Raw genomic sequence first — 23,759 nt, forward strand, 5'->3', positions numbered from 1 at the left:
TTTTGCGTGGGCAGGGTTGTCCTGGAGAGGATTAGCTATGCCTATTAAGAACCTATATTCAGATGAGGAAATCCAAGCACAGAGAAGGAGATGGGAGCTCAGAGTATCTTAATTTGCCTCCATCATAATTTTATCCTTCAGAAAAGTGTCAGAAAGCCAAAGGGGGAAATTCCATAGATCTAAATCTGATTGTCACCAACGAGGAGCAGCTGGTTTCAGGAATGGAGATGATGGAAACTTTGCAGGACGTAACTCTGTCTGAGAATTTGCAATAGAGAAGGAGAGGAAATCTGAGAACAGGCTTACTTGTGTTTTTAAGTTTTGTTCAGCAGAATGAAGATAGAATCTGCTGAACTCAGCCTAGGAAGGGGATAGAAAACTCTTAGGAATGAAATTCTAAGGACATAGAGAAGCCATTCCAGTGAGGAGGGAAAGGGAGAGCTAGCCAGAGATACCATGGCAGATGCACAAGGGAACTTGGCAGTCAGAATTTAAACTTGGTTAAAGGGCATGTAGATAGGAGGAACCAAAGGTCAAGGATCTCAAGTACAATAAAGGGGGAAAAAAGAAGTCGTCAGGAAGGAGAATTATCAGTACCAGGTCTCAAACTGTACTAAAAGGAAGAATTATTGCAAAGTTTTTACACAAAATAATATAATAAAAATTAGAAGGAGAACAGGCAATTTTGAAAAGTAAAATCTTTGTAATAAGTTCCTCTGATAATCATCAAATGAGTTAATATTTATAAAGCATTTAGGACAGTGCCTGACACACAGAAGGCACTATTTAAATGCTCATCCTCCCTCTTCCTTTCCCCTTAAAGGTCTCATATTCAAGATATAAGGGGCCAATTCAAACTTATAAGTATAAGGGCCACTTCCCAACAGATAAATGGCCAAAAGATTTAAATCAGTAGTTTTCAAAGGAAGAAATCCAAGATATTCAACATCCATATGGAAAAAAAAATGTTCTAAATCACTAATAATTAGAGAAATGCAAATTAAAGTATCTTTGAGCTTCCACCTCAGCATTCATCAGACTGGCAAAGATGACAGAAGAAAAAGACAAATGTTAGATTGTCTATGGGAAAGTAGGTACACTAGTACATTGTTAGTGGAGCTATCAACTGGTCTAGCCATTCTGGAGAGCAATTTGAAATAATGCCCCCAACATTACAACAATGTGCATGGCCTTTGACTAGCTTATACCACTGCTAAGCCTCTACCACAAAGTTACCCAGGAAAGAGAGAAAGGACCTTTATGGACAAAATATTTATAGCCACTTCTTTTTGTGATAACCAGAAGTTAGAAGCTAAGAGGAATGGCTAAACAAATTGTGGCATATGAACATTACAGAATATTATCATGTCATGAGAAATTATGAAATGGGTGGTTTCAGAGGAAACCAGAAAGGACTTTATGAACAAATGCAGAGTGACATGAACAGAACTAGGAAAACAATTTATGTAGTGATAGAACGTTGTGTAGAGGAAACCACTTTGAAAGACCATAACACCATAATTTTGAAAGAATGAAGTTGAAACATGCTACTCCCCTCCTGCCAGAGAGGTGACAGATTTAGAGAGAGGGATGTAAATTTAGGACTTGGCCAGTACGAGATTTCTGTTTCCTGGGTTCTGCAGCTGTGTATTCAGGGCTTCCTTTTTCAAGTTTATCTTTTTTATTTGCTCAGTGGTAGGAGGTGTCCTAGGAGGGATAGGTTAAATTTTCCAAAGCAGCAACAAAGGATTTCGATGCTATATTTTCAATAAAATCTGGTGCTTTGCCGTGATGTTTCTTCCTCTGACTTAAAAAGCAGGCACTGAACCCCTCAGCCAAAGAGGAATCATGAAAAAACAGTAATCATCTTGCTACCAGAAATGGCCTTAATGGGGTGGGTCAGCAATGATATTACTGTTGTTGGGAAGGAATTTAGCATACTTACTGGGAGAAAAATGTGTTAAATATCCAGGATTTAAAGAAGACACCATTTGCATTTTTAAATCCCTGTGTTGCATATGCTGTATGATAAAATGAATTGGTTTTTAAACACATGTAGAGAAGTTGGAAGCAAGGGCAGGCAACAGAGGAGGAATACAAAAATGTGACACCATCCTGTAAGAATAGTATCCATAGGGTTCACATTCAGAATGAGGTGAAGCTGGCAAAGAAGGTTAGGAATAGCCAAAATGGGAGGGGCTTTTTAAAACTGCTTGAGGGGAAAGAGGAAGCAGTGCCCAGAAACCTAGAAGCTCCCCCTCAGCCTGGAATTCACCCATTGTCCATACCAGCAGTCCCAGGGCCTCGCCCTCTGACTGGACTAGAAAGGACAGAACAAAAATGTCCTGGAGAGATAGATAGCCAAGATGAGTCAGGAGGGGCTGAGAATGTGCCCAGCTGTTCCTGGGTCACATCTGTAGACCCAGATCAATCCATTCTGGGGTACAGAGAGGCTGTCAGTGATCTTTAAGCAATGGTAGGAGCAAGGCTGGGGGAAAAGCAAATGTTCTCCCACAGGGAGGAGAATACTGAAGTCCAGTGAGCCTGATTCTTTGGTTCTCCAGAACTTGCTAAAACATCTCATTCTAAGACCACTTAGGGAATACAGAGAAAAGTCGATGGCCATCATCCTCATCGTCATCGAGGAGGTTACTAACCTGATAGAGCAGCAGCTCCAGGCAACCTAGATTTTAGTAAGATACTTGACAAATCATCTTGTTCTTCTAAGAAATATGGAAGGATGTGTGCTAGGCAGTAGTGTAGTGAGACGGGTTCCAAGCTCATTGAATGAACAGCCATTCATAACTCAGTATCAGCTTTTGCTGATGTCTCTAGCGCAGTGCCCAGGAGTTTGTGGTTGGGGCTGTGCCCTTTAATAGCCTATCAGGCACAAATGACTCACTTACCAAAGCTGCAAATAACAGAGCTAAAAGAGAGACTTGGATTACCAAGTCGGGAATCAAAAATGTTTTTTAAAAAAAAAAACTTGACAAAAAAGAAGTTCACCTGGAAAGTCTCCTGGGGATTGAGGAGTCTGCAAGAGCCATACAGCTCGGCATGTCATACGGCAACCAGGGCTGATAATGCCTTCTCTGGCTGCATGCGCCAGGAGCCACCGGGCCATGTTTGGGCCCATGGGGAAGGCAGGCTCATCTAAAGTGTCAGGGTTACTTCAAGGTGACACCTTTGAGGAAGGAGATTGATAAACTCGAAAGCATCCAGAGGAAGACAGCCACAGTTGGGAAGGTGCCTGAGATGATGCTGTTTGTAGATGGGTCTGCCTGGAGAAAAGAATAGTTAAGGAGCTTTGAAAAGCTGCCACATGGAAGAGACATGAGAGGTAAAGGCAAACCCCACTTTAAAATACCCATCTCCTAGGTAAAAGATAAGGGGAAAAGATGATAAATGTCACCACCTCTTAAAGCAGCAGCGTTGGCACATGAGAGCGGCTAAAGAAAGCTTGAAGAGACACAGTGAGGGAAGATCGAGCTACAGGTGTTTGAGGGTGAACATGGAAGAACAACAGAAGAAAACTGGATAAGATCTGTCCAGGTTTTTGTAACGGGCTTTACGCTGTCTGTGACAACAGAAGCAACGGCTGGGTTGTGTTCGGCTTCATGTGTGTGTCCAAGGAAAATGGAGACGGCATTCAAGAGAACAAAGTTGCTAGATTAGACCAAGTGGATGCAGCCACAGTGGAGAAAGCGCCAACAGTTGTGATTCACAAGGAGGGGAAGATACCAAAGGCACGGAACAACTCTGAAATTGTTACAGTGATTATCCACACATGCAATAGTGCCATCCTTCCCAAGGGTCTGAGATGGGAACAGACAGGCTTTACAAGTGATGTTCCATAATAAGTCATATCTTTTGCTGTCCAAAAATTGTGCATCTGCCCCTGTGTTTACTGTTGGTTGGTTTTAAAAAGAGTAAGGATTGGTTGGGTAGAGCAGAACACCACCTTTTAGGGCAAGCTGAACTTTTCTCCAGCAAGGCCAAAGGAGCCTTAATTCTAGAGCCAGAAGGGACATTAGAAGAGGCAATTCATTCTGACCTTCTTGTTTTATAGATAAGGAAACTAAAGCACAGAGCAGTCCAATGCCACAAGGCTTACTTTTCCTAACTCTTGAGTCCAATTCATTGTTACAAAATAAATGTGGCCCATAGAGGGATCAAACCCACAACTTTGACATTATCATTGACACACTAACCACCTAAGATAACTGGCTCATCCACACATTCAAATTATTCAAGATTTGGGGCAGCTAGGTGGCACAATGGATAAAGCACCGGCCCTGGATTCAGGAGAGGACCTGAGTTCAAATCCAGCCTCAGACGCTTGACACTTACTAGCTGTGTGACCCTGGGCCCTGCAAAAAACAAAACATAACAAAGAAAAAAACTTGGGATTACTGCCAAGGTTCACAAATTATTCAAGATTCCTTTATCTAATGAAGCGTCCACCAAGGAAACACGAGCTCGCCACAGGCCATTGTAACCACTATGGAGGAGAGCTGGTAGGGTGCCCAGGTGCCCAGGTTGGAGAAGTTCCCCTATCCCCAGTGAGCTCCTCCACTGAGATGCTGCCCATACAGGGTGCCAGGGAAGTGGTATGGTGCTCATGCTGGGCTTGAGGCATTTTGTCATAATAATTCCAGCGTTTGGGACCAAGCCTGGTGGGTCGCCCATGCCCCTTCCTCTTAGTTGGTCCAGAAGAGCCTAGGAGGGGGAGAAGGTCAAACTTTGGCATTCTCTCTTGATTATCATTAGCTAGATATTCTCTGCCTTGGGATGAATGGAGCTCCTCATGGGATAAACCCAAGGGTGGCAGGCCTGCCTCTTAGTGTATACATACATGCGCGCGCACACACACATACACACACACGTTTCCTTATTTCCATCTAGTATTTCATGAGGTATCCTGTCTCCTGTGTCCTGCCTCCCTCACTGATACTTTATTTTGCTACTCTTAGGGTATGTAGCATGTGACATGGTGCATTATGTGATTATGCCTTTAATCCACTGTGGAATCCATCAGCCCCATGTAGGAAGTGCCTGGGTCTCATCTATAGTCTGTGTGCTCCCAGCCAGGGGCCTAGCACAGTGCCCCACATATTATAGAGACTTAATAAGTATTTATTGGGTGAAGGAGTGGGTTATTATCATGGCTTAGCTATCAGAGTCCACTTCCCAGTGTGTAAACAACTTGATTTCCTAAAGTGATTATTTCCTTACTCTTGATTTCCTTTGGGTTAAAGTTCTCATAGGCTCAAGGAGTCCCAGTCATTCTTCTCCCACGCCCAGGGGAGCTTTGAGCCCCTCTTGGATCCTCTCTTAACCGTCTCGGTTTCATCTGCCACTCTGAGCTTTGCATGGAGCTGTGGCTGGGACTGGGCCGTGCCTCTTCATGGAAGAAGGATGTACGGGGGTGAGGAGGCACAAGGTGAAAGGGAGGGACAGTGATAAAGAAGCCGCTTCCATCTGAAATGATTCCTAAAAACCCGGCAACTCCAGAGACAAGATCTGCAACACAATCCAGGCTTTCTCTTCAGAGACACAAAAATGAAGTGTTCAGTGTTGCAGGAGGAGGCCTGTTGAAAGCCGAGCTTTGGGGCCTGCCCCAGAGGCACGAGCGGAATGTGCAGAGTTAAGAGTTTAAAATAAAAACAGCTCCAATGTGAAGCTTTTAAAACATTGATCCAGATGGTTGGAATTCAGTTGGAAGAGCTTGCCTTTCTTAGGGGAAAGTTTCTCAGAGATGGGAAGAACTCCCTGACCCAGTTGCATGGGCTGTGGGCTTAGGAAGTGGTTTTATCTGGAGTGGAGAAAGCTGCCAGCTCCCACATCCCAGACTGCTAGAGCCCCGGCTGCTCCCAGAGGTCACTTGCTGCTGCCTGAGAAACCAGGAAGCTGGCATTTACTCCCCATCCTTATTCTGGGCCGGGCCTTTTTGTTACCCAGAGCAGTGGCACTCACTGTCCATCAGGAAGGACTCTTTTCGTGGTCAAGGGCTCCAGGCAGGCCGGCAGTGTCACTTAGACTTGGTGTAGGAAGGCTCTGTGATCTGGCCTGGCGTCCTGGGTCCATCTCAGCCAGGGAGTGTCATGGGGTCTGAGACTGGAGGGGGCCTTAGCGGCAGATCCCCTTGTGTGGCGATTGTCCACCCTTTCATGTATAAAGACCCCTTTTAAGCATCAGACGCTCACTGATCTCCACATGACTGTTAGCCATTGATTGGGGAAATACATAATGTCCAAAAAAAATGTACCTGAGAATCTGGTAACCTCAGATGATTTTATATTCTAATGATGATCACAACAACATCTTGGATGTGTTTGAAAAACAGCCAGGGCTAGGGCAGCTTAGGTGACGCAGTGGACAAAGCACCAGCCCTGGACTCAGGAGGACCTGAGTTCAAATTTGGCTTCAGACATTTGACACTGTGTGACCCTGGGCAAATCACTTAATCCTCATTGCCCCACAAAAAAAAAAAAGAAAGAAAGAAAGAAAAACAGCCAGGGCTGATGGTGCCCACGGTCTGTGCTGCGGGCAAGGCGAAGGCTGGTGGATCACTTGACGTGGGAGTTTGAGTTACAATAGAGTTAAAGCCAATCAGGTGTCTGCACTAAATCTGGCTCCCCTGAGCCCCCATGGGGGCAGGGGGGGGCAGTTCCTAAGGGAGGGGTATGAACTGGCCCATGTTGGAAAAGCATGTTGACATTGAGCCCTTGACTGGCCACTGCACATCCATCCCAGGCCTGAGACAGAAACCCAGCCTCCACAAAGAAGATGAAAAAGAAGAGTGACATATATGAGAGATCTGTTATTTTATTCAGGCGACAGAAGGCATTTTGCTTTTCCACGGGTTCACAGATCCCCTGCATAGATCCAGTTCTCCAGAGGTTCACGGCTCACAGTTTGAGATCCACAAATATATTCTCATAACTTCATTTTACAGCTAAGGAAACTGAGGCAAGGACAGATGAAATGGGAAGGAGCTGAGCCGAGATCACATCCACTCCAGAGCCAGACTCCTTCCACCAAAGCCCCCGAGGAGGCGGCCATTTTGTTGGCATCCCTCCCTGTGTCTCAGGGGCTTGTTCGCCATCTTTAAATAGGGGGTGTTGATGTTTGGGAAGTGGCACTGTTCGTTCCAAAAGCCCTCCCTGTAACTTTTCTGACAAAATCCCTTATGGGGATTACCAAGAATTCCCTAAACCTACCAAATGGATCTGGAAAGACCTTGGAGGTAACCTGGCAGAGGAGGAACCGAGAGGTCAAAGACAGGGAGCCTGGGGTCACACAGTGTCAGAGTCAAAGGAACGCCCCTGCCCCCAGCCCGCGTGGGCCGCCACCCCCACCTTGTACCCAGGGCTCTTCTCCAACTTCCTTCAGGCAGCCTCTCCACTGCTCACTCCTCTTGCCTTTCTATTTTGAAAAGCCCAGGTTCACCAGACAGTAAGGACTGAAGGCCTGTGTGGTAAAAAATGTCTTTGTCTCCCTGTACTTCTCTTCCCTCGGAAGCCAAGAAGGTATAGTGAGCCCATGGATCAGGTAGAAAGATCAGGAGAGGGAAGTGTGGGGTTTGGAGGGGGGCATCACAGCCTCTCCAGGATCTTGGGAAGGTGGGTCCCTCTCCTCCCCCTCCCCTTCCTGACTCTGTAGCCATTTGTAAGAAACATTCCTCTGAGGTGAGCTCCTGTGCAGCCAGCTGCAGTGTGCGGCCCACACACTGCTTTTGAGGGCGATTCACTTTCAGCCCTAAGGGTTTGTCTCTATTGTTGAGAATATCACAGCATGGCAGTAGAGGAACGGGTGATCCATGGGGCCCAGGTACAGATTGGAATCATTTACAAAGCCCTGGGAGCTAAGTGTTTTGTGCTGAAATGGAATGTATTTTAATGACCAGCAGAGTTTGTATGGATACCTACCCTTGATTCAGGGGTGTGCCATGTTGTGGTGTTTTTCTTTAAAAAAAGAAAATTCCTCTTTGCTTCTGTTTATTATTTTACTGAGTCTGTGGGACCCTGCTTTCAGATGGATTACATAATGTCCACAGCAACTCTGTATGCCCCAAGAGACTCCTTTGCCCTTGTCACCCCCAAGCCCAGCCAGTGGGTCTGGAAGCTGCTGGTGGATGGGGCTGGAGTCTTCCAGGCAGAAACCTGGGCCCAGGTGTGGGCGGTGCTTGTTCTCTGGTTGGGGTGGATAGAAATCGACTGCCAGCTTCCTATTTGAGAAGGTAGATGATCCTTCTAGGTGTGGATGGATACCAGTGTCTTAAAGTCTTTTCTCTAAAATCATAATTTACTCCAAAAGACGCCCACTTGGAAGAGCAGTTTACTGTGACCGCCCCCAGCCCCTGCTGCCGTGTCATCATGGACCCAAAGCCATGGTGACACCTTCCTCCCAGTCAACCTCAACAGCCAAAGGGGCAGCTGGTAGCATAGTGGATGGAGCACAGGGCCAAGAATCAGAGAGACCTGAGTTCAGATTTGACCCCAAACACTTACTAGTTTTATAGTCTTGGGCAGTCACTTCACTTCCAAGTGCCTCAGTTTCCTCAGCTGTAAAATGGGGATAATAATAGCTCCTACCTTGCAGAATTGTTGTGAGGATCAAAGGGAATCACATTTGTAAAGCACTCAGCAGTACCTGTCACATGTTGGTTAGTAGAGTAGTGTCCAATTGTGAGCTCCTTGAAGATTTTTGTTGTTCAGTCGTTTTCAATCATGTCTGACTCTTTGTGACCCATTTGGGGTTTTCTTGACCAAGATGCCACAGCGGTTTGCCATTTCCTTCTCCAGCTCATTTTTACGGATGCGGAAACTGAGACAAACAGGATTAAGTGACTTGCCCGTCACACAGCTAGTGTCTGAGGCCAGATTTGAACTCCGATCTTCCTGATTCCAGGCCTAATGCTCAATCCACTGCACCACCACCTAACTGCCCCCTGCCTGGTGCAGAGCAGGTGCTCTATAAGTGCTTATTGCCTTCCTCAGAGGGGACTGTAGACAGTGGCATCACTTTTGGAGAAACAAACACAACAATATAGAGACGTTAGAGTTGTAATGTCAGGGGCAGCTAGGTGGCACCGTGGATAGAGCACCAGCCTTGGAGTCAGGAGGACCTGAGTTCAAATCCAGCCTCAGACACTTAACACTTACTAACTGTGTGACCCTGGGCAAGTCACTTAACCCCAATTGCCTCACTTAAAAAAAAAAAAAGAATTGTAAGGTCATAGATTTTAAAACCCTAAAAGGTCTTGGAGGTCATATCTTCCAACCCTCCCACTTTGCAAACGGGGAAATGGACATAGAGACCAGGTGACTTCGTGCGGTCACCCCAGTAGTCCAAAGCATGGCCCTACACAAAGGACAGAGCCTCCTCCTACCAGAGAGGTCGGGGTGTTTGGCATCCATGCGTGCGTGTGTGTGTGTGTGTGTGTGTGTGTGTGTGTGTGTGTGTGTGTGCACGTGCACGTGCGCATGCACACGTGCCCTCGTGTTTACAACACACAAACACACACATGTCTTTGCCCTGAAGGACAGCCACATCCATGCTTTCACACTGAGAACAAGTAAAACGTCCCAAGTATTCAGGACCAACTCGATGGGGCTGGCAGAGCTGGAATCCAGTGCTCATCCTTCCTCTCATTGATGCTGGTTTATTACACGGTCCCAGACCTCAGGAGTGAACAGGGAGATTGTCTTTGCCCACAGATCTCCCAGCCCTTCTCTTTCCAACTCCAGCCCTGCCTGAGGATGCTTCCCCTCCTCATAGACGGCTCAGACCCAACATGCCTAAAGCCGAGCTCATCACCTGCACCTAACCTGCCCTTCCTTCTCTGTCTGTGGCATCAACGTTCATCTTGTCTCTTGTCTTCGTAACCCAGAAATGATCTTTGACCTCTGTTCCGTAGACCTCTCACACCCACCCTTCACTTCCAAAACCTCCCTCCGGTCCCTCCCCCTTTCTCAGTAGTACCTGCTGCTCCCTATGTGGTACAGACTCCCACTGCTGCCTCTGCAGAGCATGTTCAGAGGCCTTCTGATTGCCGCTAGACTCCTCTGGCCCCCAGATCCTCAAGGTCAGACTTATTAACCCCCTACACTCTGCTCCAGTCAGATTGACCTAATGTCTACACCCTCATCCTAAACTCTGCTCTGTGCCTCGGAGGGCCTTAAATGGCCTCCCTTGCCCTTTGTACCCGATGAGTCCCTGTCCCAGTCCTCCTAGGCTAAAAGCACCTGGAAGTCCAGACTGTGGCTTCTGAAATGTCACGCCCAGCACAGCCCTTAGCCTAGAAGGGACTCTGAATACATCTTTGTGTTTGTCATCTCATCCATCCCAAAGCGAGTAAACACCCCTGAGATGGAGCCGTTAGTTAGCACATCCAGTTAGCGTTGGTCACAGAGTTCTCCCGCCAAGACCAGCTGTCTCACACCCTGCCCAGGCCCTTGTTTTCCTGTCTAAATGTGGAGTTTCTGGCTGCCAGGTCTCCGGCCCCTCTAATGACTCTCCCCTTCAGTTATGGAAGTAACCAGGACAAGGCAGCAGTTTTTTAAAGCCATGTTTTGTGTTCATCTTTTCACACAGGGCCATCCAGAGCCACCATGATCCCCCCCAAGCACCCTCGACAGCCAAAGGGCGCCATGGACGATGCCATTGCTTTTGGGGGAACTGCAGAGCAAGAAGTGCCCCGGGGGCCCTCCCAAGCCACACCACCCCCCCTGCCAAAGAAGACCATCCTGAGGGCCAACACAGAGCCTCTTCCCAAAGATCTGCACAAGTCCCTGGAGAACAGTCTGTGTCTTCTGGCCAACCCCACCTATGACGTGGAGGCCCACTGGGATGCCAGCAGTGGCGGCTCCTCCCTCAGCTACGAGCTCAAGGGCCTGGACGACGAGTCCTGTGACTCGCTAGACAGGCCCCTGCCCAAAGACAGGCGCGCCAGCGCCACGGCCCATAGTGTCTCCAGCCTGACCGCCCTGGGCACCAGGGAGCGTTTCTGCACCAGCACCGAGTCCCTACCTGGCCGGCGGGGGCCCCAGGGCAAGCCGGGCAAGACTGCCCAGAAGCCCCAGAGAACGGTGCTTTACCGAGGCATCGAGAATCGGGATGAGGTGGTGGGGAAAATACGGAGTCTGCACAGCGATGCCCTGAAGAAGCTGGCTCTCAAATGTGAAGACCTCTTCATGGCTGGGCAGAAAGACCAGCTTCGCTTTGGGGTGGACAGCTGGTCGGACTTCCGCCTGACCAGTGACAGGCCGTGTTGTGAAGCCGGCGATGCCGTTTACTACCCAGCCTCCTATGCCAAAGACCCACTCAGCAGCTATGCCGTCAAGGTAAGAAGGCCGCAGAGTTTATCACTTAGTCCCGCCATGAGCCCTCATCAGCGGAGGCCACGCCAGAGCCTTCAGCCAGAGAAGTGTTTTCATGATATACCCACCCCAAGACCTCCTGCTCACACGTGCCCATACTTCCTTTGAGTCCAAACTCATAGAGCCTCCGCCAGTCATACCACCCATTAGGGAATAATCCCAGCAGCTGGTGTGTGTAGGCTGCTTCAAGGTTTCCAGAGCACTTTTATCTCATTTGATCCTCACAAGTCAGAGGCAGGTCCTCCGATTATGCTGGATGCGAGAGATGTCAGAAAAGAAGGAAGAGCAGGCTTCAGCGCTCTGAGCTCTCGGGCATCTCTGGAAAGAGTGGGCAGGGAGGAAGAGCTCTGGGAGGAAAGGAGGGCCTAGAATCTAACCCTGGAGAATAACCCACTAGAGAGAATGATGGCTGATGAGCCAGCAGACCTGAGAGAGCAGGCAGGGAAAGGATAACGTTACCAAAACCCAGAAGGAGTCGGCCACAGGTGTCTGGGAGGAGATGGGGAGGTCTAATTAGAAGGGACTGAGGAGCGAATGTGATGAAAGGAAGAGGAGAAAGCAAGCACAGACAGAATTTTCAGGGAATTTGTTGTTGTTTGTCCTTCGTTCCCTAAGAGGACCATGACATCGGGGTGATGTCATGACTTGCAATGAATTGGATTTAAGTAAGGGAGGGCTGTGCAAGGTCACCAAGCTCACCCTCTCCTCCAGAGCCATCTGGGTCCAGTGGTGAGATATATATCAGGATGACTGAGATGGCCCCAGATGTTTGAGGCAATCGGGGTTAAGTGACTTGCCCAGGGTCACATACCTAGTAGTATTAAGTGTCTGAGGCTGGATTTGAACTCAGGTCCTTCAGGGATTTTGACAGAGAAGGGGAAAATGGACTTGGAAGAGCAGTTTGAGGGGATGGTAGGTTTGGGTTTTTTTAATGATGGAATCACATTTGAGAGCAGCCAGCTCACATCTCTTCTCTTTCTTCTGAGCCCCCAAAGATCTGCTCGGTGTGTGCCACAGGGCCTCGCTCGTGTTCTTCCGTGTCTCCCACTCAAGTCCCCAGCTGCTACCTTTGGTCTCTATGACAGGACTCTTGTTAAAAGAGGCATATTTAAACACCAGGAAGTTCTGCTGAGTGTGATCCGCCAGCATTTGCCCTCCAAAGCCTCATTGTAGCAGGGTCAAGAAAGCCCAGCTACCAGGTGATGGCCTGGTGGGCCCCAGCAGCTTCTACGGGGTCCCCTAATGCATGATGGTTGTTGCTGTGACAATGGGGGCAGTGGAGAGGAGGAATCACGGGGAGGGGCGAGGAAAAGCTTACAAAGGCAAGCCCTTTGCAATCCCACAATCCCCATGCTAAGAACCTCTAACCCGTGCAGTGACATGTCCTCAGGGAGGCTCTGAGCCGAGCCCTGCCCTGCTCCTTCTACAGATAGGGGTGGGGCCAGTTAGCATCCAACTTGGTCCCGGCCTTGTGGTCTATAGACTCCCACGTGCTTTCATGGCCAGATGAGACAGTGTTTGTAAAACGCTCTGATAACCACAAAGCCTCATAGTAGCACCGGTTATTGTTTAACACACACATTAAGGCAAAGAACAAACTGCAGAAGAGGCAGCTTCTCCGTGGGTGACGCGGCATGTCGCCAGAGGAGGCGCTCTCCGGTAACGTGTGACACTACACGCTGCCCCATCCATATGCAGAGCGCCGCTGGCCATCTGTCCTGCCCCTTCCCCAAAGAGGGTCCTCCAACTAGCCGTTCCCTCCAGACAGTTGAGGAATAGGCTTGGATAACCTGTATTATTGCCCGGCACTCTTGTCTCATTACCCAGTCAGTGGACTGCTATTGATTTTTTACTTGTGCTGATGCGAGAGTAATCTACAAAGAACAGGTGGTAGGTGGTTATAGAAGGTGGGTTACCAGCAGGTTTGGGGAAGGATGTGTTCCTTAAATGCTAAATGTAACTCTCTTGGATGACGGTGCCCCTGGGCCTTCCAGAAACACAGGATGAAGTATACATGACTTGGGAAAAATATTAGAAAGGCAGCAGAGCATGGTGTGATAGAGGGAAGGCCTCAGGGGAGCCAGGATGCTTGGGTTCACGTCTCATGCCTGGCATTTACCAACGGCGTGACCACAAGCTAGTCACGGCCCCTCCCTGAGACCATTGTGTCAGAGATGTGTGGCAATCTGCACTGGTGAAGGGAATTCCTCCCCTGACAGTCACAGGTCCTGTTGAAGCAATGTTGAAAGTAGCAAAAGGAATCCTGAATCCCCATATTTCCAGAGAAAGACAGAAGTGGCCGGCTGCTGACCAACTCATAGGAGTTATTGTCATCTTTCTGTTTAGAAGTGCTTTCATGCTAATGATAAGATGGGTCCTAGCTCATACTTCCTCCTAGCACTTTGTGGATTACAAAGGATCATGGTGGGGACAGCTAGGTGGCAAAGTGGATAGAGCACTGGCCCTGGAGTCAGGAGGACCTGAGTTCAAATCCGGCCTCAGACACTTAATACTTACTAGCTGTGTGACCCTGGGCAAGTCACTTAACCCCAATTGCCTCACTTAAAAAAAAAAAAAAAAGGATCATGGGCTTTCCTCACAACAGCCCTGTGAGTTAGAATCATGTCCCCATTTTACTGATGAAGAAATTGGGGATCAGAGAGCAAAGGTCACTTCTCGAGGCTCCAGCAGGAAGAGGTGGCCAGACCAGCATTTGATTCCAGGTATGCCCAGTGACCTGCCCAAGGGGCGGGACTTTGACTAAAGGGATTGGGGGCCTTTAACATGTCCTAAAAACGAATCTGTGTTAGATTTTCATAACCTTATTTATGACCAGAGGGCATTTCCCATAAAGTACACATCCCAGGCAGCGACTGAGCACTAAGAACTTTGCTCACTGGCCAGAGCTGAGCAGAGAGAGAAATAACTGCCTTTCTAAGAGAAATGCTCCTGTCGTTCAAGGGATTGTGCTCCTGAACTTTTCTACTAAATTCCTACAGCCTCCCAACAGGTAGCCAAATTCAGTTTTATGTTCTTGGCGCACTGATTTTATTTAAATGTCCAAAGGATGGTTTGCCTCAGGGACCATTTCTGTGGCAGCACGCTAGCCATGGTGTGTCTGAATTGGTAGGGCTGGGCGATTCTCAGACTAATGGGCACAGGCACAATGTGGCAGGGGTTCTCACTATCTTCCATCTTATGTTTGTGAAATTGATTTTTTGAACCCAAGTATAAGGCTTTATATCTCACAGGACTCAGGGTCAAATTCCAGCCTAGCCTTTTTGATCTGGGGGTACTGACCGTTCCATCTTGTCCTCTGCTATCAGAATGGCTAAGCCTGTCATCTATGTATTTATCCAAGTCACTGATAAAAATGTCAGACAACATAAGGTCAAGGCCACAGTCATGGACCACTCCACTAGAAACCTTCCACATTGGGAGGGAGCTGTTAAGGATGACTTCTCTGTGAGTCCAGCCAGCTCCAGAGCCAGCTCAGCTGAATTGTGAGCACACTAATAGAGGTCCCTTATGAAAGCCTTTTGTGAAGAGTAAATGATTGTTTACATAACTATGAGTGAGTAGTATATCACTGGGTGACCTGGTTGACTGGGCAGTGCATGGTGGAACTTGTCTTCCTGTAGTGAGAAAGGGGTGTAGTTGTTTCAGCTCATTTTAAGCTCATTCCCTGATAATGAAGTCAATCAGAACAGATCAGGCATTTGAATGGCAAGAGAAGTATGAAAGTGGCCTGAGTAAGTCTTTTCACCTTTGTGGGCCTCAGTTTCTACACCTGTCACATAAAGGGATTGAATCAGGTAGCCTCCCATGTCTCTTCCAGCATGGAATTATGTGATTGATTCTTCTACTTGTTAGCTGCGTGTGTGTGTCTGAATGTAAGGGAGTCTATACTAGATAGAGTGCTGTACATATTTCAAGTAAAATCGCACCCTTCCCATTCCCAAACCACTAGATTGGTTTAACACTCTCTTCATTTGAGCTAATGAATAGACCTTTGGCTAGAGAAACAGGAACACCAAAGCACAACATCTACAGGCCCCAGGATGGTAGCCAAGTCCGGCCTACGCTAGCTGTCCCTGCTGACGAGTCACTTTCTTGTCCCAGGGTTCCAGGCCAGACCTTGAAGGGACTTTAAATCATCTGTTTTACCCCCTCATCTTACAAACAGGGAGACCAAGGCCCCCAGTGTGTAAGTGCCTTGTTCAAGGTCACACAGTGAGTAAGCAGCAGGTCCCAGATTTGAAACGAGGCTCGGCCTGTAGATTCTCTGTTCTTTGGACCACATTGACCCTGCCCCTCTGAACCACGACTTCTGGGAAGAGCAGGCCTTTCCCCAAGTGAGGACCTGAGTAACTCACAGGAAAGCTGACCAGAATTGCTTTAAGAGGAACACAATAAATCCAGACTCATAATAGTACAACTAATAAAATTTGTCAGCTAATTGCCATCATGACGGTCCAGAGTCCACCGAGCACTGCAGGTTCTCGCCTCAGCCGCATCCTGCTGAGTCCTTTGGAGGCGAGGTTCTGGGAAAGCAGATGTGCCTGTTATGATGGAGAATGACTGCTCCACTTCAGCTCTCCCAAATACCTGGCTAAAAGTCTGGAACGGTCCAGGTGACCTGTGGTGACCAGCATCTTCTCCAGCTCCGGAGGCGGCAGAGTCCCGGTTTATTTTATTCCAGAGGATGCTGAGAAAGCAAGACACTAACTGAAAAAGCACCAACAGAAACCACTGTGACTGGTCAGAATTTCTACCTACTTCAAACTCTAGACACAGGTAATTAATTACTGGCTTACTGACGTGGAAGGAGCTGAAGGTTCCAATTTCTTAATCTAACATAAAAACTCCACCCTGAAACTACCAACAGTCATGAATCAGCAGAACTTCTTTCCTCTCCCTCTGCAAACGGCGCATGGATTCCGAGCCCTCGGTGCTCCATAGCCACCTCATTTCAGGGCCGAATGCATTCCCAAATGCCGAAAGGCTCAAACCTTGAGTGGATTTAACAGGAAGAACTTCTAGCTGCTGTGCATCCGTGTCATCCTGTGCGGTGCAGGATTACCCAAAGGCAGAGGCTTCCAGGGAGAAGGGTCCCATGGGTAGTCTCTGCTCCCAAGGAACATCAAATAAAGCAGGCTCTGATCCTGATTCTCGGCAGGTTCTCAAACTGCTTTGTCCCTCAGTTTTCCTAATCCATATAACAGAGATGAAAATTCCCCTCACACTCAAATGTCCTGCAGTTTTGATTGAGGAATGTAAGAGTTTCTCGTAAGTTCCCATACGTATTGTAGAGAATCCCCAAGATAGAGGATACACACAAAATGAAGTGGTAAAGGTCTGTGTGGTCTATACCCTACATTTCTCTGTAAGGCTGTGGGAGGGATTTCTTGAGAAGGGACCATTTTTAAAGAATTGAACGTTCTAAAATTATGTGTCCCACTCCTGAAGCCTCCTGGCACATGCTCACAGCATAGGAGGCTTCCTACTTTTGACCCAAATGTCATTCTGTAGATCAAACATTTAACCCATTCTTTATATAGTCACAGTAAGACCAAGTGTCTGGCTCCTAGGCTCAGGGCATCACGAAATGTTAGAGAGGAAAGGGACCAAGGCCTTCAAGGCTCTCCTGGCTCACAAGCCTCGTTTTTTAGCAAGGAAGCCGTATTGTGACTGGCCAAGGTTACGCCCGCCCTTATTCAGTGACAGAGCTAAGATTTGAATCCCATTTTCCATTTCTAGTACCAATCTTTCTTCAGTGGCTGCGATTTTCCCATTTTGATCTCCACCCTCATCTCCAAATGATCCATAATATGCTATATTTTCCCAGTTTTTTAACATTTTATTCATATGAAAGTATGTGCTCCAGGGCTGCCCCTTTGTAAATAGAGGTGTGTAAGCCCTGTGGTACTGTGCCTGCAATTTCCCCAAATGGTAGGATTGATCATCGGCTTGAGAGCCTAAAGGGCCTTTTGAGAAGAAGCCGAGGCCCAGAGAGGAGAGCCAATGTGGCAAAAGGGCAGTGTGGGAGGCCAAGCCTCGGACACATTCCCAGCAAGTCACAGAGCCTGCCCTGATGGAGCCACATTGTGGGCTGGGGCATGGGACTGGGCTCCGGGGAAGTCCCCAGCCAGAGGCCAGAGGAGCAGATGAAGCCAGCGAGGACTCTCCACCAGCCAGCACCATACCTTCTATACATGGAATCACTGGTTACAGCAGATAGAGAGGTTTTGAAGGCACTCACCCTGACAGAATACTGTCCAAGGATGGACACCGTGATAATGAGCTTGGTGTTGCACACATTGCCAGAGCAGGCTCAGAATTTGGGAAGATCCAAAGGAAAGTGTGGGAGAGGAGAGATAGTCTGCCAGCGCCATGCTAGGAAACGAAATCAGTTGCTCCCATTTGAATTGTCTTAGGAAGATTCTGAAGATCACCTGGCAAGATGAGGTACCAGACGCTGAGGTCCTTTCTCAAACTAACCTGCCAAGCATTCAAGCTCTACTGAAGAAAGTGGAATTCCAGTGGACTGGCCACATTGTTGGAATGCCAAGCAGACACTGGCCTATTTTACAGAGAACTCACACAAGGCAAGCACTCTCACCCAGGAGTCAGAAGGAGCAATACAAGGACATTCTCAAGGTGCCTCTGAAGAACTTTGGAATCAATTGTGAGACATGGGGGAACCTGGCCCAGGTGTGTCCAGCATGGCGTGCCCGCATGTGCTCTCTGAGCAAAGCAGAATCGCAGTAGCTCAAGAGAAACATGAGAGGCACAAATTTGGAGACATCTCCAGATGAAATGTTCATGTGGACTATTTGTGTGCCTCCCCCCCCCCCTGCCCCGCCCCAGTGGGTAGCCCTCCTGAGCCCATTGGTCAGCCCCGGCCACTGTCGGACCATACTGCATTGACCTGACATCATGATGTCATCTCTGGTCCTCTTCAAGAATGAGGACTTCACCCTCACACATGTGTGCTCGAGCGCCTTGATCAGTGTCCGGCTCAGGTTATTCTCTCAGAAATCAGCAGCTGGGGGCAGCTAGGTGGCACAGTGGATAGAGCAACAGCCCTGGAGTCAGGAGGGACCTGAGTTCAAATCCAGCCTCAGACACTTAACACTTACTAGCTGTGTGACCCTGGGCAAGTCACTTAACCCCAATTGCCTCACCAAACAAAAAAGAAAAAAGAAACCAGCAGCTTCCACTTGCCCAGCAGGGAGGCAGAGCTGTGAGTGACGCAGAAATGAGAGGCCTGCGCCAAAAGGAAGACCATCCATGAAATTTTTCAGAGATTGCAGGATGCGGAGACATCGCGAAAGCTTCCTCTCACCGGTTGAGGCTTCTGGTTCTGTTGACAGTACTTTCCTGAGAACACATTTTATATTCTGCTAAACACAGTTTGACCCTGTTCCCGTCAGTCTCTTTGCTCCATTTCCTGGCCAGAGTCCTGCGATACTGAGCTCTCCCCTCCAGCATTTGAAAATCAACTTCTTTTCCTGTCTCAAAGCAGCAGCATCTTAAAGAAGAAAGCATCTGAAAAGCCGTCAGACTCATCTGAATGCCAGAGCACCTGCAGTTCTCACCTCCCCCTTTTTGCTCCAGGATCCTTTTTAACCAGCCAAGTGCCCAGTTTTCTCTTGGCGTCCCCCAGCCAAACAAATGATTGCCTCTTTCATGTAGAAAGTGAGTCCCAGGGGGAACACAGGAGCTCCTCTGCACCCCAAGTTTACCTTGCATGCCTGTTCTCATGCCTTGTGCAGGACCATGTGAAATGATGAAATGGACTTCAGCAGGTGTGGTTCATGCCTATGCAGGTACACAGACACGACAGCCTGCTGGGTGTGTTCATTTTGCAGTTTCTCTGGAGCTTTGACCAGCTAAGTTGGTTTACCTTCCCATTCAAGAAATGTCCAACATAGACACTGTTAAGATACAAAGCAGTTTTTTAACTATTTCCCAGACTTCTTAAAAAAAAAAAAGATACAAAGAGAAGGAAGGTCATGTAACTCACACATCAAAAGGAACAGTCTGTACTGTGATATGGAGTCTTTGAAGTTCATGGTTTGATCCTCCTTCAAAATGATGAGAAGCCAGCAGACCTGCCAGAAAACACTTCCTGATAGTCAACGGGACCTTCAAGATTACCTGGAACAAAACCCCAGTAACTGTTGTCCTGAACCTCACCCTTGTGCTGAAGGGGCCTGAACACTTTTCGGGGTTTTTTTGGTTTGTTTTTGTTTTTTTAATTTTTGCAGGGCAAGGAGGGTTAAGTGACTTGCCCAGGGTCACACAGCTAAGTGTCAAGTGTCTGAGCCGGATTTGAACTCAGGTCCTCCTGAATCCAAGGCCAGGGCTTTATCCACTGCGCACCTAGCTGCCCCCCTTTTTTTTTGTTTTTTGTTTTTTTAATTTTCTGAACACTTTTCAAAGGAGGCTCAAGAAGTGATTTGTTCCCTGGATAGAATAAAATATGGACAGAAGGAAGAACATGGAGAAGAATATTGTCCATTTGTCCTAGTGATGGTACTTTGCTTTCTCAAATAAGTCTTTGGGGCTAGACATTTATTCATCGTGAGGCAGGTCATTTAGGTTTTTAAAAACTAAAACTGTCTAGTTATTAATATTTGAAAAAGATCTACTGTGTAGTGCACTAGAACATTATTTCTCTAGATTTAATACTGCTATCTAAATTAACATCATAGTGGGCTCCATAATAGAGATTTATGAGATACCCATCATATGAGAAATCCGATTATGAAATCTCCATAGGTCTGTGTGCTTAATTGTGACTGTTTTGATGGGTCTAAACCAATTAGAAAGCCCCTGGTATTTTTTCCCTATATTTTCTTGGCCCAGAATTCTCCTTTTTCCATTTACCCTTAGAATCAGGGACCCATCAGTCTTCTTCTTAATGTTGCAAGATAGAGAGATTAGAAGATGCTGGCCTGCAATCAGTGTGTAGGCCATTCCCTCTCATCAGCACAGCCAAGTGACTGCTCGATTTGTCATTCCTTCTTTGTAAATCATTTTGAGAGTTCAGCTGGAGTTGATCTGAGAAGTTAAGCATAAGTTCAGGTGGGAGGATCCATCTTTTTATTATCCACTCAAGCCCAAAGGTTTAAAGAAAAAAGTCATCAAAACGAGAATGGCTTCCCCTGTTTGCAGTGGTGAACAAAGCTGTGAATAGCACAGTGAAACTTGGCTTGATGAGTTTTTGCCAGCTTGGTAAGACTTAATCAATCATCTCCTGTAACCTTCAACTGGCAGATCCTTGTTCCCTTGGCATTCTGACAGCCACGTATGGACCTCTGCCAGTATATTGACTGAATGGTCAGGACGTGGCATCCATGGCAAGATGAAGCTCATGGGAATGACCGCCCTGCACCCACATGACAGCAGAGCCCAATGGAGCATAACTTCCCAGCAGTCTCCCTCAAGGATCATACAGGGAAAAAACTACTAGAATTCTCAGGAGAAAGAGATAATTTTCTTTGTTACAAAAGTATTGTTCTCACTATCACCAAACCTGAATGAGCAAGAACCCTCTAGGCCATCAAGGTTCATTTCTACCCAAATAAGAATTCCCCTACACCAGGGAATCCAAACTCAGAAGACAATTGGGGCCACCAACCTCACATGAGAATCCCTGTGTGCCAGATAGTGACTTAGGAAACCACATGTTAACATCACCTATGTTTTTATTTTATTTATTTTGTTAAATTTTCCCAATTCTAGTTTAATCCTGTTCTTTAGCACTGGGGTGGGTGGGTGTGTGTGTGTGTGTGTGTGTGTGTGTGTGTTTTGGAAATTATGACGCACTCTCTAAGTTTGAGATGGGGTCATCTGGTCTCCTGGTGGTGTTTGGAAGTAAGGGTTTGAGGGTGCACTTGGATGTGTCAGGGCTGATATTTTTTAAGTTCTCCCATTGTTCTGATGACAAGTTTAGTGAGCCGGGGAGCAGAACCCTCGGGAGTGTCGTTGGGGCTGCACCCCAGGGCTGCTGCTCAATGCCCACGTGATTTAAGAACAATTCCCCCTTTCTGTGGCCTGTTTCCCCATCCGTGAAATGAGGGTCTGGACTGGATGGGCCCCAAGTTTCCTTCCAGACCCAGCCATGATGTTTACTAGCTGTGCAACTTGGAGCTCACCCTTTTCCCTCTGAGCCTTGTTTTCCCCATCTGTAAAATGGGTTTGCTATCCTAGAGCTGTCAGAAGCCCCTGAGAGCTTTGCACCCTTTGGGCAAGTCACTTCAGTCTGTGGTCTTGGTCTCTCCAACTGGCCATGGGAGGCTATGATAGCACAAAATGGTGGTTGTGGGGAACTCTAAAAGATCACGTTCCACACATGAGAAAGGATTTAAGGCCAGGTAGATGAGCATGCGGCCTTGTGCCCCACACTGACCCACATGGCAGCCAACCCAGCTGAGCTGCAGGAGTCACAGTCTGCAGTCAGTGACTCCTGCCAGGGCACAGGGAGATGGGGGCTCACGGTGACCAGAGGACCAGCCAAGCACCTTCCCCATGCTCCCCGCAAGAAGGAGCAGTGCAAGGACAGTGAGGAAGCCAGAGTGGCTCAGGGCACAGGGTCCCGCGAGTAGGGGTCAGAACCCAGAGCTCTTGACTCCAAGCGGGCAGTTATTCCTGTGCGTTTCCACCCTGCAGCCTCTCTGCAGCCAGCCTGAATAAACGGTGTGGCCCCATCCATTGTACCCCAGGCACTTGGCAGCCATAAATATGTATAAATACTGTAAATGAGAGAGAGGCTTCTCTCCCTGGAGACTCCCTTGCCTTTGGTCATCTCTTAGAAAATATCCATTTGAATGGAAATCAGAGGGTGAAACTCCTCTGAAGTGGGGGTCAGGGCGCATCCCTCTGAAGAAAATGATGCATTTTCTCTTTTTAAATAAAATTGACTAGAAAATGCATCAGGTAAATTTGCTTCTTTTCTGTGTGACTGTGATAAACAGGCAATGTAAACGCTACTGGGTGTGTTGCTGGGAAGACTTTGATATTTATGAAATAAGGAGGCCCCCTCCGGCTGAGGAGGAGAGATTGGAATGAATGGATTCACCTGGTTAGCGGGGCCATGGCCGCTGATTGTTTTGCTTTTAGTCACTGGTGGAGAGAACTTAATCTCTTCTTACTGGCCTTATGTCTGTTCATTGCTCAGGTCATTTTTGAGGGGTGGTGAGGCTTTTTCCCCACTGTGAGCCAGACCGTCAGTAAGGGGGAGTTCCCATTTCTTCACCACTTTTAAGGCTTACAAAATGCTTTCCCCCATAACAGTCTGCAAGGTAGACGACTGCAAGAATATTATCCCACATTTCAACAGATGAGGACCCCTGAGCCTCCAAAGGATGGAGTGATTTATGTATGGAAAGCTGGTAAGTAGAGTTAGCTTAAACCTAGATGTGGCCTCCCTTTCAGATCTAAAACAGGTGGTCTTAACATCCATTTTTATGAATGTCTTTTGGGGCGGGGGCGGGGCAATGAGGGTTAAGTGACTTGCCCAGGGTCACACAGCTAGTAAGTGTTTAAGTGTCTGAGGCCAGATTTGAACTCAGGTCCCTCCTGAATCCAGGGCCAGTGCTTTATCCACTGCGCCACCCTAGCTGCCCCCTAAACCAGGTGGTCTTAATGGGACCCCCCAACAAATCCCCAGACCAGCCTCAGGACTTGGGATCAGAGATGGAGAGTGGGAAGGGGCCTCAGAGGCCATCTCATCTCACCCCCTTGTTTTAGAGAGGAGTAAACCGAGGCCCAAGGAAGGGACTTGTCAAAGGCCACATAGGTGCTAAATGTCATGGGCAGGACTTGAACCCAGGACTCTTCCCATGGCACTAGGCTGCCATGGTGCGTATTCCCATGACTCCCACCATGGCAAAGAACTTCTTGAATTACTCCAGCAGAATCTCTTAGTGGATAATCTTCTCTCTACTTACTCTGATCCCACATGGCCCATCTCTAGACCTCTATTCAGAACCCTTTCTGGCCTGGCGTAAGCCCTCCAAGAGCTCCAGTCTGATACGATCCCTTGATAGGGCAGTCTCCCCCCTCCCCCAGTGTTCTAATGCAGTATCAAAAACTCTCTTTAATGGGCCAGAATATTGGGCCTTTATGGGAGTCATGGTGGCTGAGGGAATATCTGCAAATGGGACTAATATTCACACTCAGCAGATGTTTATTGGATCCCCTGCTTGTGTGCAAGGGCTAGACACAGGAAGGTCAAAAAACCCCTCCATTGGGTGTCCCCCTCTGAAAGACTCACAGAACGTCATAGAGGGGAACGGAGAATGAGAAGGCATCGAGGAAGGAGTTACCATCTCTCTCAGTAGAGGGAGTTTCCACGTAAATGAG

General features: G+C 47.8%; 1 protein-coding gene across 1 annotated transcript in view; it reads left to right on the forward strand.

Moving 5' to 3' along the window:
• The window catches only part of PEAK1 (pseudopodium enriched atypical kinase 1), a 277,961-nt gene that overhangs the window by 247,099 nt on the left and 7,103 nt on the right, over window positions 1–23,759 (forward strand). The window contains 1 exon segment of the mRNA XM_043982397.1: window positions 10,600–11,348. Coding sequence (XP_043838332.1) covers window positions 10,600–11,348 — 749 coding nt within the window.

This window comes from Dromiciops gliroides, chromosome 2, assembly GCF_019393635.1.
Source record: "Dromiciops gliroides isolate mDroGli1 chromosome 2, mDroGli1.pri, whole genome shotgun sequence".
Lineage (NCBI taxonomy): Eukaryota > Metazoa > Chordata > Mammalia > Microbiotheria > Microbiotheriidae > Dromiciops > Dromiciops gliroides.